The following is a 17,535-nucleotide window of genomic DNA, read 5'->3' as shown; positions in this document are numbered from 1 at the left end:
CTCCTGCACACCCCCTACTGGGGATCGAGGCTGAAACCCAGGCTTGTGCTCTTGGCCGGAATCGAACTTGGGACCCTTCAGTCCACAGACTGATGCTCTATCCACTGAGCCAAGCCGGCTAGGGCGGTACCCTGGCTTTTGATTCCATAGGGATAGCATTTCAGTGAGTTACACTTGTTATGCCTGACATTCAGTTAAGTAAGACCTTTTTTTATTTTCAGATCCCTAGGAAAACAGAAGGGATATGTGGGCAGGCAGGACATATTTTAAACACAGCAATTTAGAAATTGTTTCTCTTTCAGGGAGTATCGTCCTGAATATGAACGTCTGAAGAAATCACTGGTAAGAGAGGAGGCTGTTTGTGTGTTTTAGGGCCACTAAAAAAACAACCTCAAACCATACACTTATCCTCCTGCCATTAATACTTTTGTTTCAGCCATCAGTGTGTCTTTTAGATACTTGTTAATTTAAATTTGTAAATGTCTATGTGTGCTGTCTGGATATAGAAAGGCCCCTTAAATTATTTTTCTTTATTTGAAGTTTTAAAAACCAGATTTTTCTGCCCTGGCAAGGAAACTCAATTGGTTAGAGCATCGTTCTGATATGCCAACAAATTGATGTGTCCCCCCCCCACCCCCCATTCCTCTCCCTCTAAAATCAATATATTTAAAAAAAAATTTTTAAATCATATTTTCTTGTTATATGTGCTAAGCCCTTATTGCACCCTACCCCCACCCCTACTCCGATGTCCATTTAAAGGACCTCGTAGAGTTTTGTTTAGGAAAAGAGAAGTGGTTCACAACTCTCATTTCAACGGATCAGGTGTCCTGTCCCCGTTGGCCGCACTGGGCTCTATATCACCAAGCCTTCCTGCTTTATCTGCTTGAGGGATCTTTTGGTGTATTTTGTGTCCAGTTCCTGGAACTTCTGATTCAGTCTCCAGAGCCCTCCAGCCTGAACTGCTAATCTGGGCCCATACTGCTCAGTGTTTCTATCCTATCAGCCATCCCTCATCTGCCTCAATGAGGAAGTGTCTGGCATTTGTATAATTGGTCATCTCCAGTCAGAAGATACATCTGACTTGGGGCTCTTTTTTGAATCTAATGATAGTTTTCTCTACATGTACAGGCCAGTGCACAGAGCCAGCAGCAGAAAGAACAACTAGAACGCCTTCAGAAAGATATGGGCTCTGTTGCCTTGGACACAGGAGCTGCGACAGGTATTGGAGGGTCTTTCGTGTTAGGGACTGAAAGTGGATATGTTATTTCTACTCGGTAGGAAGACACTTATATTTAAGAGCGTAAAGAGAAGAGGGGGATGTTTGCCTTATGTGGGGTTTGCATATTTCTTATTAAATTTATTTCAAGGATTTTTTTCTTTTTAGTGTTGAAAATAGTTTTTTTGAACGATTATATCTTCTGATGATGTTTGTGTGTACAAAACTTTTAATTTTTGTACATGAGTTTTTTTATTCTGCTACTTTTGAGTTAGTTTTGTCATTGATTCTCTAGGGATTTCTAGGTTGGTACTCATAGTTAAATGTATACACTCCCACCCATCCACACTTATTGATGGGCTGGCCTTTAAAGGAGTGAAGTTCTATTCAGGAAAGCTATTGCTATACTCCTAGTAGAGAACATGCAAAGCTGCTTGGAGGAGATGTGAGAAATGGACTGGGTTGACCAGTTACATGAACTTGCCTATGCTGTCCTGGTTGCACACCTCAGCAACATCAATTTCTATGTGCTGTGGTCTTTGGAATCACTCATGAATACACGTAGTGGCAACTGTTAAATCTGTTGCAAAGGGTCTGCTGTCCTTAGATAACCTGCTAAAAGTTGGAGGAGTTTCAGTCAGTCACTTGGAGAAATCACAAGTACGGTTGTGTAGTTCTGAGTTGGGCACAGAATGAAGCAGTGACTGTTGGCGCACCATGCGGTCATCCTCTCTCAGGGCCGGACCGCTTGAGCTTTGTGCCCCTTGGGGTTGCTGCTTTTTGACACCCTATTCCCCAGCTCATTCTGCTTGACCTTTCAGGCACCTGAAGAGAGAGTGGTCATGTCCTCCCATGGCTTTAGGTTATTGGCACGGTTTCAGGTTCTTCCAGAAACCGACCCCTGTAAGCGGAATCCCCTGCCTAGGAATGACCTATTATACTTCTTCCTGATTATTGGAGCTCAGCCCTATGGAGTTTCCCTAAGTAGGGAATTTGTCTCTATTATTATATTCAGTTTTCCATAACCTCCCCCACCCATCTTATTTCTGAATAATACCTTGGTTCCTCTTCTCTGGGTCATTTCACACTGCTCTCTTCCGACCCTTTCTGAACTTAATGTCCACCAGGAAGCTTCCTCGGTGCTCCACAATGACCCTTGACTCACCAGCACCCTGGATCTGCTCGAACGTCTTGAGCATAAGAAAGTCCATAGTCTGTTCCAAACTGTCAGCTGTTAAAAATGAATGGGCCTGGCCGGCATGGCTTAGGGGTTGAGCTTCGACCTATGAGCCTGGGGGTCACGGTCGAATTCCCCGTCAGGACATGTGCTTGAGTTTTGGGCTCGATCCCCAGTGTGGGGCATGTGGGAGGCAGCCGATCAATGATTGTCATCATTGATGTTTCTATCTCTCTCCCTCTCCCTTCCTCTCTGAAATCAATTAAAAAGATATATTTTTATAAAGAATGACATTCCTACTAAGACAAGTTACTTGAGAATTATTTTCCTTAGTTTAAAAATAAGATCTTCAGCCCTAGCTGGTTTGTCTCAGTGGTTAGAGTGCCGGGCTGTGGACTGAAGGATTTTGAGTTTGATTCCGTTCAGGGGCACATGCCCGGGTTGCAGGCTCGATCCCCAAAAGGGAGTGTGCAGGAGGCAGCCAATCAATGATTCTCTCTCATCATCGTTTCTATCTCTCCCTCTCCCTTCTGCTCTGAAATCAATAAAATATTAAAGAAAAACAAAACCTAAAAAAATAGAAAGACCTCTTGAGTTATTAGAATAGTGAAAGCACTCTGTGAATTAGACTTGAAATGTTATGTTGTGTTAACAATACATTTGGGAGAAGTAGGGTCCTGCATTTTATCATGACCACTTTCATCCAGCCAAATTAAAAATTGTAGTTATTTACCGACTCAGAATCACCTTTTGGAGGAAGCATGTGTTCATGACATGCTGCTGGTGTTTTCTCTGTAGACAGCTTACCTTCTGCGCGGGACCCTTCTGACTTGATCCTCACTCGGGGAACCTTGGATGAAGAAGATGAAGAAGCAGACAGCGACACTGATGATATTGACCACAGAGGTGAGTGGTGGCTCATGAAAACAGACTAGTTGCTTATCTCACATAGTTTGGTCAGGACCTTCTTGTTAAGAGAAGGTTTTGAATATGCATCCAGTAATAGGGGAGAGGAGCCATAGCCAATTGCTCAGTGGTTAGAGAATTGTCCTGCAGATTGAAGAGTTGCAAGTTCGATTCTGGTCAGGGGCATGTACCTCGGTTGTAGGCTAGATCCCCAGCCTCCATCTGGGAGTGTATGGGAGGCAACCAATCTATGTGTCTGTCACATCGATGTTTCTCACTCTCTCCCCCTCTCTTTCACTCTGTCTAAAAAGAAAAAAAATCAATGGAAAAAATATCCTTGGGTGAGGGTTAACAAAAAAGAAAAAAAAATTGGGGAGAGAGGAGATGTTAAGGTATAGCACCAGGAAAGAGTCTCATGCATTGGGAGTGCCTGGCCTTCCTGCTTAATGGTTAATATTGAGCTGATTACAGGCCTTTTATTAGTCTGTTTTCTCAAGTTAGGTCCTGACTCCGTCTGAGGAATCTAGGGTTTTGTTTATTGTAATTGCTTTAAGAATACATAAGGAGGCCTCAGCAGACCGGAACTAGTCAGAAGAGACTGCAAGTAACACTTTGAGGTTAAAATGGCTCTGGAAACCCAAAGGGTTAACTTGGCATAGTTTTATGGAATGTGAACAGAATCTATTTCTTGAAACAGCCCTTTTAGATCCTCGCTACGACCAAGAGCAAACTTCTCTTTATTCCAGTGTACTGGATGCTAACATGTAAAGTGCCTCATGTAATCAGATTTATTGAAGTATAATTTATAGAGTAAAACCCACCTTTTAAAAGTTTCTAGTTTGGTGAATTGTGCATCCCCCCCCCCAACCCCCCCAAATTATAAGAGAAAGTTTATTTAGAAAGTTACAGAGGTAGTAGAAGTGAGGCCCTCCAAGAGGGCCCTTGGAGCTTAGGAGAGAGAAAGGCAAAGGTAAGGTGCCTTTGGGGAAGAAGAAAAGGATGGGAAATGCTCAGGCATGCGAGAGAGAGAGAGAGAGAGAGAGAGCACGTGCCTCTTGAGGAGTTTTAACACATATAGTCTTGTAACCACCATCATAATCAAGATACAGAACACTTCCATTACCCCTGAAGTTGTCTCATGCCGTTTTTATTCAGTCCCTTCCTGCATACCTAGTTCCTGGCAATCACTGATCTAATTTCTGTTCCTATAATTCTGCCTTTTCCAGATTGTCATATAATTGGAATGACAGTATTTAAGTTGCATTCACCTTTTTTCAGTCAGTATAATGCTTTTGTGATTTGTTGCATGTATTAGTAGTGTTTTTTACAGTTGAGTAATATATGGATCTATCACAATTTATGCATTCACCACCTGGTTGACATTTGGTTTATTTCCAGATTTTAGCTCTGGTAACTAAAGCTGCTGTTAACATTCATTAATAGATCTTGGTGTGGACATACGTTTTCATTTCCTTTGGATGAAAATACTTAGAAGTGGGACCTCATTTTAGTTACTTGATGAGGGGGGTTTTTCCTCCACTTACAGATAAAAGAAACTGTACATTTGGGCCACATGGTAAGCATGCTCGGGGAGGTTTTTCCTGACTGGGAGAAGTGAACACTTAGTTTCTTAGAAACAGAGTACTGTGTCTGATGGACGGGTGGCAGCAGGTCTCATCTACCTGTCTAATGGGAGAGTTTAAAAAGAATTGACCTTTCTTGCCTTGCAGTTACGGAGGAAAGTCATGAAGAGCCAGCGTTCCAGAATTTTATGCAAGAATCAATGGCACAGTACTGGAAGAGAAACACATAGTTTCCAGATGTCCAAAAGTTTGGAACTCGGTGAAGAAACTATCCTTGCCTCTGATTGGGGTTCCTATAAAGAACAATTTTGTACAGAATAGCAGAGTTTCTCTTATTAGGGAGATTTCCTGACTCCAGTGAAGCCAAGGATAGAAGAAATTTGGACCTGGCAGGTAGATGTTGATTCCCTGTGGCCTTTCCCTAGGATTTTGCAAGGAAGGATTTTCTGACTGTTCTTGGATGCTGCTGTTCTGCCTGTAAACCTTCACGTTTTATCATTTGAACTCAAGTACTTTTGCTGCTAACGGATGGAATAGAGAACATATTGCTCACTTCAGATCTCTATTATTAGGCTGTATTTATAGCCTCTATTTCCCAAGCATCTTGCCCTTGACCCATGAGTTTCCCTCTTTTTAGCAGAATGGGAGATAAGAAACATGAGCTTGTACAGAGTGGCAGTGGAGTCTCCTTGGCAACCAGTCAATGTTGATATGAAATGCTTGGTAGCTCATAGGTTTGTTGAAGAAAGTGGACAAAACATAATAAGAATCCTGTTTTTGATGGTGACTTGGATAGAGTTTTTAATTTTAACTTTGGTATAAGCCTGTCAGAATTTAAAATAAGAAAATTATTATTTAAAACATTTGGACCTGACAGGTAAAAGCTGATTCCCCTTGGCCTTTCCCTTGGATTTTTGTAAGAAAGGATATTCTGACTGCTCTTGGATGCTGGTATTCCTTCCAGCATAAGAATTCATGTTTTATCATTTAAACTCAAGTACTTTTGCTGCTGACAGATGGAATATAGAGAGAACATATTGTTCACTTCAGATCTCTATTATTAGGCTGGATCTATAGCCTCTATTTCCCTAGCATCTTGCCCTTGACCCATGGGTTCCCCTCCTTTTAGCAGAAAGGGAGATGGGTAACATGAGTGTGTACAGAGTGGCAGTGGAGTCTCCTTGGCAACCAGTCAATGTTGATATGAAATGCTTGGTAGCTCATAGGTTTGTTGAAGAAAGTGGACAAAACATAATAAGAATCCTGTTTTTGATGGTGACTTGGATAGAGTTTTTAATTTTAACTTTGGTATAAGCCTGTCAGAATTTAAAATAAGAAAATTATATAATTACAAATAATTTCACTTCTGTTGATCAGAGAGGTTTAAAGACACATGTCCAAACCTGACTCAGTAAGATGATGTTTACTAAAGTTTCCCTGGTTACACACATCTAGTAACCAGGTATAGAGCCAGGCCCTGTTTGCATTTTACTTTGAACTTAATGCAAAATATGCTTGATTTTCCGAAGGCCATGGACTTGTGTCAGGTGTACATTCCATATATAACAATCATGGTTTACCCTGCCTCCATTCTTCACAGTATCTCAAATTGTAGTGCATTTCTCCTGAGGAATTTTTCCTGCCTAATCTGTCCTCCAGTGGTTCTGAAGTGTGGTCTCTGGGCCAGAAGCATAAGCATCATTAGGGAAATTGTTAGAAAGGGAACACTGAAGACCTGAATCAGAAACGCGGGGTGGGGCCCAGCAATCTGTTTGAACCACTGCTCTAACAACCCAAACAACCTGGGACAGTTCTAAGCCAGATGACTCAGGTATCGGCGATATGACCTTCTTTATCAGAGGACCCCAACTTGACCATCTGGTGCCTCTTCTCTAATTTAAACATTCTAAAAATAAAAGCATTTTTTTTTACCATGAAGTATTAATTTCAATATTCTGTACCTAGGGAACCACTGGTCTAAAATTTTGAATCTATAAGAGGAAACCATTTGCACAGCAAAACTCTGAACGTACATGGTTTTCCCCTTAGTGCCTTTGAACACTTTTTCCTTAAAGAATAACTTGTATGGCCTATACTATATGCTCCATAAGGGCAGGCATAATGTCTTGATTTTGGTCTTGATTAAAGGAGTGCTCTAAATTGCACAAGATTAGTAATCTGCATCCATAAACTTCAACAGAATTTAACATGCCGGCACCTATTACCAAGGCATAAAGCACATGTGTGCTAATTACTCCTAATTATTCCAATGCTGCATCATTTACATAATAAATACTGATTGAGACTATCAGATGCTAAGTAGGGCAGTACTGGAATGGCTGAGTGACAATAGTAAAGTTCAGGATATGATGTAGAGTAGAAAGCCTCTTTTTAGAGGCTACCCATCTAGTAGAAGCACAATTTGCAGATGTAGAATTCTGGCAAAGCAATGGGACTGCTGGCCTCTGATGGCCAAGCAGATGCAACAAATAATATAAGCACAAACCGGTTTTTGGACAGTTCCTGTTTGTTTTATTCACAAAGAAAATGAAAGAGGCAATTAAATAAATGTACATAGAGAAAATATTTTAAAAAATCTTAGTGGAAATAAAGATAAGGATGAGGATAGATGGAACAAATCTAAAGAAGCAAGAAGAAAATCTGTGGATGGGACAGGAGAGGGCTGTGCTACCACACACCTCGTTTTATGAGACTTCATGGCAACAGAAGTTTTAGAAAGACTCCGGATGGGTAAGTTGTGCAGAGGTTAGCGATTTCTTTCTAGGTGTTAGTACTGGATTCCCAATGACAACCAAACATGAAGTAAATTAAAAAAACTGACATCTGATACCAGCACACATTTACTTGTGAATCTTATTCAAGCACAACTTTGAGGTTTAATAGGATCTTAATCTTCACAGCAGCCCTGCAACATGGGTCAAAGTGGTACAATTCTCAGTTGTGCAAGAGAAATGGCCTTGGAGAAGCTAAGCAACGGGTCTAGTCACAAGGACAGCAGTTCTGATCTCCTGATTACCATCCCAGCATCATGACATACCTGTGAAATGTGGCTTGGTTGGTGTGGAAAATTACAAAAACTGAATGCAAAAGTAATATGCAAACTTGTTTGGTTAAGTTCAATTTCACTGAAATCAGGAAAATCCACTGTGTTTAAGAGTCAAATCGCTATGGAAACAAATCTGAATATATCAGGTTTTCTGTTGGGTTTGTAGGTTTGGACAGAAATTATCTCTTTTCTTTTTATATTTTCCTAATCCTCTTCTTGCAGCGCTGGTTGAAAACGGGGGAGGATCCTATGAGGCTATCAGTGGAGTGGGAGCCGTAGCTGCTGTCTGAGTCATCTGGGCTCGGGGGGATTCCAGCTTCACTCATGCCTGACATGGGCTCCTCGAAGACGTCGCTGCCCAGCACGCCGTGCCCGGAGACAGTGCCTTCTTCGCTCTCTTGAGGCTCCATTTTCACGTGGGCCAGATTCCAAAGAGGGGAAGCATTTACCTCCGTACCTAAAAATGGAAGAACATATAACTACAGGCCGTCCTCGGGTTACGTCGGACAAGATGTACATCGTTTCGTGGTTACATCACCTCCCATTTATTTATTAAAAAAAAAAAAAAGTTCTGTCATTTCGACATATGTACATGTGTGCTTTATGTTTTTATTATTCACCACAAGTAAAGGTCAGGAATTGTTATCTTTCTTTTAATTTTTTTTTTACTGTTTCACTTCATTACTGCTGTGTATGTGCTCCATGTGAGTGACATAGGTGCTTGTGTAGGTGGGTTCCGACTTATGGCAAAAATTGTGTTACATTGAGCCGTAGGAACGGATCTCTGATGTAACCCGAGGACCTACTGTACTGGTAAGCCAAGGCTGGAACCAAGTAGAATAAATATCCTACCCAGGGCAGACTGATGGCCTTTGAGCTCAGCTTATATTCTGACTATTGGCTGGAGAATGTGGTTATAATTCTCTGCTTCAAAAAGTTAGACCAACTTTGAATATCTTCCTTTCTACTTCCTTCACCCTCCCTCACCCACCCCCATTTTTCTGAACCAGGGAAGTAAAGCTGAATGCATGTGGCAAGATTCCCTGTCTCATGGCCCAAAGGCAGGCACAACCACAGGCTCTTGTTCAGTTATGTTTGCTTGTCCTTCTTTCCTTTAACGGGACTGCCTTGTTTTCCTGCCTTTTGTTTGGGTTCCTGGTCCTATCTCATGAAAAGTTAATGATCACTCCACAATGCTGGTAGTTCATGGCCCCCAAGTCTGCGACAAGGCCCTCTGTGTGTCCTAGCAATACTGTTCTGTGGGCATTCTCCATGGTGAAAGGCTCTGCCACATAGTTGTAAGAAATGTGGCCTAATTCTGTTTATGCCACACTGGAGGATTCGCTGTTTGCTTCCTTTGAGCATTGATGAAATGACAAATTGTATTTGTAAAGAACCAAGTGTCTAGAAGACTAATTGCAGTCTCACTGACTTAAGGATAAAGTCATCCTAGTTTGTAAGGTCATTGCGGAGTCTATCTGGAAGAGGGCCAGCTGCCTGTGTAGCCCCGTGCAAGCGCTTTTAGTTCAAATTTGTTGTGTTACTCTAGCAAGGAAGCCCGACTATTCAAATATCCTTGAGCAATTAACACTCCTCATTTATCTGGAAGTTGTCTTAATTGAGTACAAGCACCAGGAAGGACCAAAACAGATACTAAGGGTGGGAGGGGACATCTGCCTACCTAGCTGGGTCAGCTGAATTAACTAGTAATCAGTAGGACAACATATATTACATCCATATCCTAACTAGGAATTATTTAGAAAGTGCTTGTTCTTTAACTACAAAGAGGAGAATGTTGGTATCTCTAGATCAGTGAAGCTGTACTTGTCTTTAGACTTTTCATTCTCCTGCCCTCTTCCGCTTTTGTTCTTCAGAGTATAGTTCCATAAGGTAAAAAGTACTGAGATTGGTAGATACCCCAGAATCAAGTGTAAGTTGATTTCTCTTACTTGAAGCCTGCGGTGAAGCCTCAACCTCCAGGTTAGACGGGAAGCGCTCACTCTGAGCCCCAAGGACTCCCATGGGCAGTGACTGGTCTCCAGAAGCAAGGTCAGCCTCCAGTTCCTCACTGACCGGGAAGGTGATGTCACTCACAGGTTCCTCCTTGATCTTTACAGGTTTGGTGTCCTCTGAGGCCTTCTCAGGATTGACAATCCTTTCATACTCTTCAGAAAGTTGCTTACTGATCTGTTGGCAAACAAGAGACAGTTTTCCAAAGAAATGTTGGAAACAAGTCGGAAAAGCCAACAGAATATGAATAAAGCACCCACTGCCAGTGGAAGGAATCTGCTTAAGATGTTGAGTTTGCATTTGTAAGTGATAGACATGTAAAGAAAATTTGCAGAGTGTGTGTGTGTCATTAATTGAAAGTTACATAAAGGTGAAAAATAGAGATAAATCAGGAATGGGACAAAAGATCACATTTTTGGTTATAAAAGTAACAGTTAAGCCCTGACCGGTTTGGCTCAGTGGAGAGAATGTCAGCCTGCGGACTGAAGGGTACCCGGTTCGATTCCGGTCAAGGGCATATACCTTGGTTGTGGGCACATCACCAGTAGGGGGTGTGCAGGAGGCAGCTGATCAATGTTTCTCTCTCATCAGTGTTTCTAACCCTCTCTCCCTCTCCCTTCCTCTCTGTAAATCAATAAAATATATTTAAAAAAAAAGAGTAACAGTTAACGTATGTACCCCAGGTGGGTAATGAATGGTGTAGGAACTCTGGACCACTTGGCAAAGACTTTTTGTTGTATATGTAAACATATACAGCTTACACAGCATTAAAAATTCTTTACGATAGTTTAGGTTTGGGGAAACCTAAACAGTGATCAAATTGCTTGCATAAGGCCACAGTGGTTAAGAGAGGAGATATTTCTGGTTCTAACCCAAAATGGTGTCTCTCCCTGCTTTCCCACCGTGGGCAGTATCACTTCACTGTTTTGTTTGGCCAGGTCACTGATGAGGCCAGTGAGTCTAATCTAGGGCCATGAGGAAAGTAGGTTATGTCTTCTGTTCCAAGATCCTGTGCTCCATTCTACAGGAACTGTGGGACCCTGCTGAGCAGCCTAGACTGCGTTCTCCAGGGCGTCGCCTCACCTGTAGCATGTAACTGTGATAGTCCTTGATGCGGTGCTGCCAGAACTTCTGGAGGGAGAGCACACTGCCAATGCCCACTTCATGGAATACCTGCTCCATAACGTCAGGAAAAGGCGTCTGCCCCAGTCGGGCCTCCCGATCCACAGCAAAGCGCAGCAACTTGGTGAACTTAAGGCAATACTCATGTGCCACATCCGTTAGGGTCTCCAGGACACTTTCATTTGCGCACTCGAAGCCTGCATGGGCCAGGATGGTGGCCACTGCCTGGTAGAGGAGCTGCCGGCAGGAGTGCCAGCTGAGTTCAGTCACAGGTTCCCCTTTCCCACTGAAAGCAGACACATGGTAGTAGTGTTACGAGTGCTCCTGCAAAAGGGTGACCTGTCCTGTCTCCCTAGAAGTTTTACAATTCCAATCAAACCACTGGCCCAGCTTTCCAGGAAAATTCTATGCAGTTACACAGCCCAGTTTTTATTTTATTTTTATAAAAAATATATATATATATTTTTAAAAAATATATTCTATCGATTCCTTGGCCAGTGGAGCATCATGAAGAAGGTTGAATTATACTATTTATATTTTATAGCTCACACATGGAATATCTATATTCTTTTTATAAAAAATATATTTTATTGATTTTTTTACAGAGAGGAAGGGAGAGGGATAGAGAGTTAGAAACATTGATCAGCTGCCTCCTGCACACCCCCTACTGGGGATGTGCCTGCAACCAAGGTACATGCCCTTGACCGGAATCAAACCTGGGACCCTTCAGTCCGCAGGCCGACGCTCTATCCACTGAGCCAAACCGGTCAGGGCCCCAGTTTTCTTTACTGCTTGCTGGGGTGTGTCCAAGCAACCCACAGTCTTATCTCTGAGCTCCTCCAATTACATAAAGCTTGAATAGGCGATACATACCTATAAGAAACAGTGTAAAAGGGTGTCTAGTAAAAAGGAAGTTTCCTTCTTATACCAATTGCTCAATTTTTATTACTGTTAGGATCTGATTGACTTTAACAGTAGAGCTCAGACACTGCTCAATGGTGCTCTGGTTATTTCACTAGAACATCGTTTCCTCACATGCTGGGCAACATATGGCCTTTCAGAAATTTACAGTCCCAGTTAGGAGATTCTTATATAACTACAACAGACCATTGGTAAAACTGGGAAAGCAACTCAATTTTATAAAAGCAACTCAAAACATATACAGCTTACACAGCATTTTTATCCTCTCCTATGCTGTGAAATGGGTAGCATCCATATTATTATTCCTATTTGGCAGGTGAGGAAACAGGTTCAGAGGGGCTCACTTGCCAAAAGTTGTTTGGGTATTATTAATAAGTGCCATGTGGAGCTTCTGACTCCAGATCCCATGTTCTTCATAATACAACAAATTGCACTTAATCACTATTGCAGAAATCTTAACCTTTACAAGAAAAAACTTCAAAAGCTGTCTGATCTCCTAAAAATAACTTCTAACAATCCTGTAATAATGTATCTGTTTCCTGAGATTTCCTATCTATCCTCTGCCTCCCCTTGACAAAGGAAGTAAATAAGTAGTTAAAATATAAAATATAGGATAGAGAAAATGATTCTTCCCTGCTCCGTACTTGGCATGTGTCACCATTTGCTGTACAAAGAGTGCTGGAGGAACTATCCACGAACTACTATTATCTGCTCAGTAGCAACTACTGCAATTCACACAATAGTTGGATTATAAGAAAACCAACTGCCAAATAACTTTCCATTTACTGTTTCCATCATCATTTCCCAGGCCAGTATCTATGCCAAACGCTTTAGGCCTCAGAAGTGCCTAATAAACAGATAGCTTCTCTTGAGTAATATATGGACCTATATATTTTCAAAGGAAAATAATTCTTTTGGCACTCCCATAACTGATGCAAATTATTTTTGTTAGACAGCTTCTTAAATATGTATAAAACAAACTAGGTGTGAACTTTGGATGTTTATAGCTCTTCTTCACAATTAAAGTTAGGAAATTGACACAAACTGCAAAATTCTAAATAACACCACCAATTTAATATGATGGACGGTATTATTTTGTTATCACTAAAATGGCACTAATGGCAAGTGTTTTTAAGTTGGACATCTCTATAAGAATATGTGCCATACATGTTATTACATAGTTATTGCTCCCACATTCACTATTCCCAAGACTTCAGTGACATCATCTGGCCTCCATTTGGCCCACTGCAACTTTTTTTTTTTTTTAAATATATTTTTATTGATTTTTTACAGAGAGGAAGGGAGAGAGAGAGTTAGAAACATCGATGAGAGAGAAACATCGATCAGCTGCCTCCTGCACATCTCCCACTGGGGATGTGCCCGCAACCCAGGTACATGCCCTTGACCGGAATCGAACCTGGGACCTTTCAGTCCGCGGGCTGACGCTCTATCCACCGAGCCAAACCGGTTTTGGCAGCCCACTGCAACTTTTACGTATTATGTCTATTCCTGTTCTTTTCTCAGTAGTTTGTGACAATTAAAATAGTACTATTATCATCAATAGGCTGATATAATAAGTAATATACAATATTATGTAGACTTTTGCCAAACAAATTTAACCTGAATCTAATCTTGAGGAAATATTAGCAAATCCAGTAAGTGGCACATTCTACAAAATAAATGACCTGAACGCTTAAAAAAATAAAATGTAATACATGAATCTTTTATTAGGTCCTGGATTGTGGAAAATTATCTACAAAAGATATTTTGGGGATAACTGGTGGAATCTGAATATGGACTTAGTATATGATATCATTTAATTAGCACCCATTTACTTTGGTATAATAATAACATTGGGATTATGCAGGAAAATGTCCTTATTCTTAGGATAACTTGAAAAATTCAGACATGAAATACTGTGATGTTTGCAACTTTAAAATATTTGGCATAAAAAAGTGTGTTTGTGTATATGTATTTGTGTGTACACACACATATGGGAGAAAGTAAATATGGCATAATGTTAACACTTGGTGAATCCAGGTTAAGGGTACTTGGGTGTTCATTGTACTGTTATTTAAACGTTTCTGAAGGTCTGGCAAGTTTCAAAATGAAAAGAAAAAGGTAGTAATTTGGAACCAAATGCAAACATACACACTGACATCTAGTAGTAGCACTAGGTTATAAGTCAGTCATTCAGAGGATCGGGAGCAAGACTTCTCAAACTTAAATACACGCATGAATCTCTTGGAGATTTGTTAAAATGAAGATTATAATTTAGTGAGTCTAGGTGAGGCCTGACATTGCATTTCTAACAAGCTCCCAGGTGAAGCAGATGCTGCTGGTCTTCAACCGGATATGGAATAGCAAGGATCAAGAATGTTTTTATATTATTATTCCTTAAACTATGTTATCAAAATAAATAATTTAAAAATCCCAGAATAATAATGCCAGAATAACTCTCTGCATCTCAATTTGAGGACACTGAGCTAAATCCACACTGGCCTGTTTTACACAGTGTAGTACCTTGCTCCTCGTAAAGTGCATGGTACATAGTTTGCACTCAATAAATGTTTGTTGCATCAGAAAAAAAAAATACAGACTTTGGATTTTGGAGATCAGGATTCAAGTCTTAGACTTCCCATTAATTACCTGAGCAACTATGGCCAAGTCAGTGACTCTTAGTTTCATCATGCAAATGTTACTGCATGTTTAACATGGTTGTTGGAAAGATTTTTTGAGAAAAGTAAGATGTAGTAAACCCTTAACTTACCGATAAAAGTCACTTTCCGGGTCACTGTGCCGAATCTGGAATGGTGCGTTGGGATTCTTACAATCTAAAGGCAGGAGGTCATCAGGAAGAGGAGGTGACCCAGGGCAAGAGGGAAGAGGTTCGCCCTCTTCAGTCTTTACACCTTCCGTCTGTTGCTGATTCTGGGCCTGAGCTGTAGCAATGAGGTTGCGCAGGCGCCGGTTGTGCTGGATTAGCTGGATGGTATGGATGGTGAGGCTGCATGGCTCTGAGGGGATATCCAGCATCGTAGGGGGCTTGGGCTTGTTGGCTGAGGGTTGGTGCAGGGGCGGGTCATGGACTTCCACCAGGCGGAACTCCCGAGGCAGCAAATCAAAGGAACTTCTGTTGGCCTGGCTTGATGAGATTGGTATCTCTCCCCAGTATCTCAACATTTTTAAATAAGAAGAGCTTTCAAGTTAAATGTAGAGGATATCCTAAAAGTAGTGTTTTTTAACTCTCTGGCCGCTATAGCTTATAGGTTTCTGAAGTGGAAAATATGAAGTCTAGTCGTTATTTACATAAAAAGTAGGCTGTTCAAGACCACTTAGAAAAATGTCAGTGTCAGCAACACTGCAGGACCAAAGATGTTCTCCCTGCAGAAATGAAGAGAAATACAACTGTTACATGACAGTCATCAAATCACACATGATGATAATACCTACTGGGCTGAATGAACCACAAGGTGGAGTTTGGATTCCAGCAACTGGGACTCTATTTTCCATCTCACTCCACTGATTTACCATTAGAATCACCGTCATTCCTAATCCCGAACAATCTGCAAACCCAGTTACTTAAATGAGACCTGAAATATTCCTCAGAGTATCATCACACGTATGTCCTGGATCAGCAGGAGAAAAGGGGGTAGAGTGAAAAGCAGGAAGAGGCGGTTCTCATTCTGTGCGTCCGGTACGGAAACTTTCAACTGGTCCTGGTGGGAAATGTACTAACAGTAACCTTAATGTGTTCAATTTCTGACATGCATATGGGAAGAATCTGAGACATTTCTGTTGACTCCTAACTGGTACTCCCTCTAGGCTGTCCTTGTGTCTAATTTGTTCTCCAGTGCTGCTAAACTTACTCTTTAAAAACTCAGGTTAATGGCTTCCCACTGCGTATTGGAAAAAGCCAGTCAGAATTCTTTGGCCCAACCATTCAACAGAATTCAAGATCTGTCTACAACCCAGCGTTCCAGGTTCATTGTTCATATGTCTCTTCAAGTTCAACAAACATGTACCAAATGCCAGGCATTATGGGAGGAGACCAAGGCCAATGCAAAATCCCTGACCTGAGGCGAGGGAGAGAAGCATAAAAAGAACATTTCAGTATGAAAATATGTGCTAAGTGCTGTTCTGGAGGCGCAGACACGGAGCCGCGGAAGTCCAGAGGGGCTTCCTGGGGGAAAGGACCCTCTCAGTTCTAACCATAGCATACTTCTCAGTCTCCTGAGAACGCCACGAATCCCCACATTTGACCCTTTAAGGAATTTCTCTGCCAGAAGTCCCGTGACATCCCTGGTGGACTTGTACTCATTGTCAAGCACAGTTTCCCTCGCCACCCTCCTTAACCTCCCCTGTACATCTCCCTCCATTATATTCTCTCAGCCCTTTGCATGTGCGATCACAGCATTTATCCCTGGATTTAAACCGGTACTTACCTCAACTGACGTTATCCTCCCATCTACCTCTCAAAACCATGATCTTAGTACAGCGTCTGGCTCACGGTAATATCTGCAATTTACGGAGTGCTTATATGTGCCAGACTTTGCCTTCATTGTTTAATTCCATTTTCCCAACCGCCCCCTGAAGGAGACACTGCTGTCATCCCATGTTCCATATGTGGACGCTGAGGCAGGCCCCTGTCCTGCCCACTGTCACAAATGGCCAAGGGGGGAAACCAAGCCAGGCTTCGGAGTCTGCACTCGGAACCACTTCACTCTGCTGTCTCAGTAACTCGTTTTGCAAAGAATAAAAGGATGGACGAATTAATGAATGAACGAAATGATTAAAGTCAACTTGCCCTGCAGCCGGCGCAGGCACAGAGCGCAGGGTCCTGGAGTCGCCTGATGGTTGGGCAGCTGGGAGACAGGGAGGGCTGGTCCCGGACGGAGGGCTGGTCCCGGACGGAGGCCCGAAGGCGCCACCATTCACTGCCGCGTCGTGGGAGCGCAGCCAGGCAGCGGAGCGACTCCCCGGGCTGCGGCCAGGATTACTTCAGGCCCCGAAGGCTGGCTTACGGGTTAGTGGTCCGAGGCTGCCGGAAGCGCTGCTCCTAACCGGGACCTAGGAAGTCTTTAGAACCCGATGTGCAACCTCTAAACGCGTCCCCGTCCGACAGCCGCACGACCGCCTCTGTTGCTTTCCTCCTATTTATGACTTTCCTGTTGTCTGCACCTCTTCGCGCACCCGCACCTCCGCGGCCAAGAGCAGCGCCGGGAGCGGGGCAGAGAGGGGAGCGGGGAGGAACGTAGGGACCGAGGGGGAGGTTTCCCAGGACCAGCTTTCGAGGCTGCACCCGATGAAGGATGGCTGACAGCCTCCCTCTGGCCGAGGCAACGGCTTCACAGGAACTCAATGGCGACTTCAAAAAGCCAGCCCAGCCGGTGCCCCCGGCGGTGCGGGGCAAGTTCCCGGCCGCCAATCCTTCAAACCCTGAGGAGGTGAAGGAGGGGCCCGCGGCACTGCCGGACGCAGATTCTGGGGAGCCCGACGTCCCCCCGGCTGGGCCGGATCGCACGGAGACGCG

At 42.7% G+C, this 17,535-nt stretch overlaps 3 protein-coding genes across 4 annotated transcripts in view; 2 read left to right on the top strand and 1 right to left on the bottom strand.

Annotated features, from left to right (window-relative positions):
* Window positions 1-8,259, top strand: part of GPN1 (GPN-loop GTPase 1) — a 20,785-nt gene extending 12,526 nt beyond the window's left edge. For both annotated transcript variants that reach the window (XM_015566356.1, XM_015566357.1), the window contains 5 exons: window positions 303-342; window positions 1,129-1,219; window positions 3,192-3,299; window positions 5,030-5,141; window positions 8,172-8,259. In XM_015566356.1, the coding sequence (XP_015421842.1) occupies window positions 303-342; window positions 1,129-1,219; window positions 3,192-3,299; window positions 5,030-5,112 (322 nt within the window). In that variant the 3' untranslated portion in view covers window positions 5,113-5,141; window positions 8,172-8,259. The remainder of the gene's footprint in view (window positions 1-302; window positions 343-1,128; window positions 1,220-3,191; window positions 3,300-5,029; window positions 5,142-8,171) is intronic.
* On the bottom strand, window positions 7,018-16,790 carry SUPT7L (SPT7-like STAGA complex gamma subunit). The gene is made up of 5 exons (XM_006767441.2): window positions 15,943-16,790; window positions 14,773-15,386; window positions 11,043-11,367; window positions 9,899-10,136; window positions 7,018-8,406 (listed from the first exon to the last, which is right to left on the bottom strand). The coding sequence occupies exons 2-5, from the start codon at window positions 15,183-15,185 to the stop codon at window positions 8,144-8,146; spliced, it is 1,239 nt and encodes a 412-aa protein (XP_006767504.1). The 5' UTR covers window positions 15,186-15,386; window positions 15,943-16,790; the 3' UTR covers window positions 7,018-8,143.
* Window positions 16,670-17,535, top strand: part of SLC4A1AP (solute carrier family 4 (anion exchanger), member 1, adaptor protein) — a 24,203-nt gene continuing 23,337 nt past the window's right edge. The window contains 3 exon segments of the mRNA XM_015566427.1: window positions 16,670-16,738; window positions 17,077-17,304; window positions 17,306-17,532. Of these exon segments, the coding sequence (XP_015421913.1) occupies window positions 16,670-16,738; window positions 17,077-17,304; window positions 17,306-17,532 (524 nt within the window).

The sequence above is a fragment of the Myotis davidii genome, unplaced genomic scaffold (genome assembly GCF_000327345.1).
Source record: "Myotis davidii unplaced genomic scaffold, ASM32734v1 scaffold238, whole genome shotgun sequence".
Taxonomy (NCBI): domain Eukaryota; kingdom Metazoa; phylum Chordata; class Mammalia; order Chiroptera; family Vespertilionidae; genus Myotis; species Myotis davidii.
This window is presented reverse-complemented; position numbering and strand designations above follow the sequence as displayed.

Coding starts and splice junctions, on each gene's coding strand:
- SUPT7L (XM_006767441.2), bottom strand. CDS start 15,185: ATGTTGAGATACTGGGGAGAGATACCAATCTCATCAAGCCAGGCCAAC. Junction 10,137..11,042: donor ATCACAGTTACATGCTACAG/GTGAGGCGACGC, acceptor GTTTGCCAACAG/ATCAGTAAGCAACTTTCTGA. Junction 8,407..9,898: donor GGCTTCACCGCAGGCTTCAA/GTAAGAGAAATC, acceptor TTCCATTTTTAG/GTACGGAGGTAAATGCTTCC.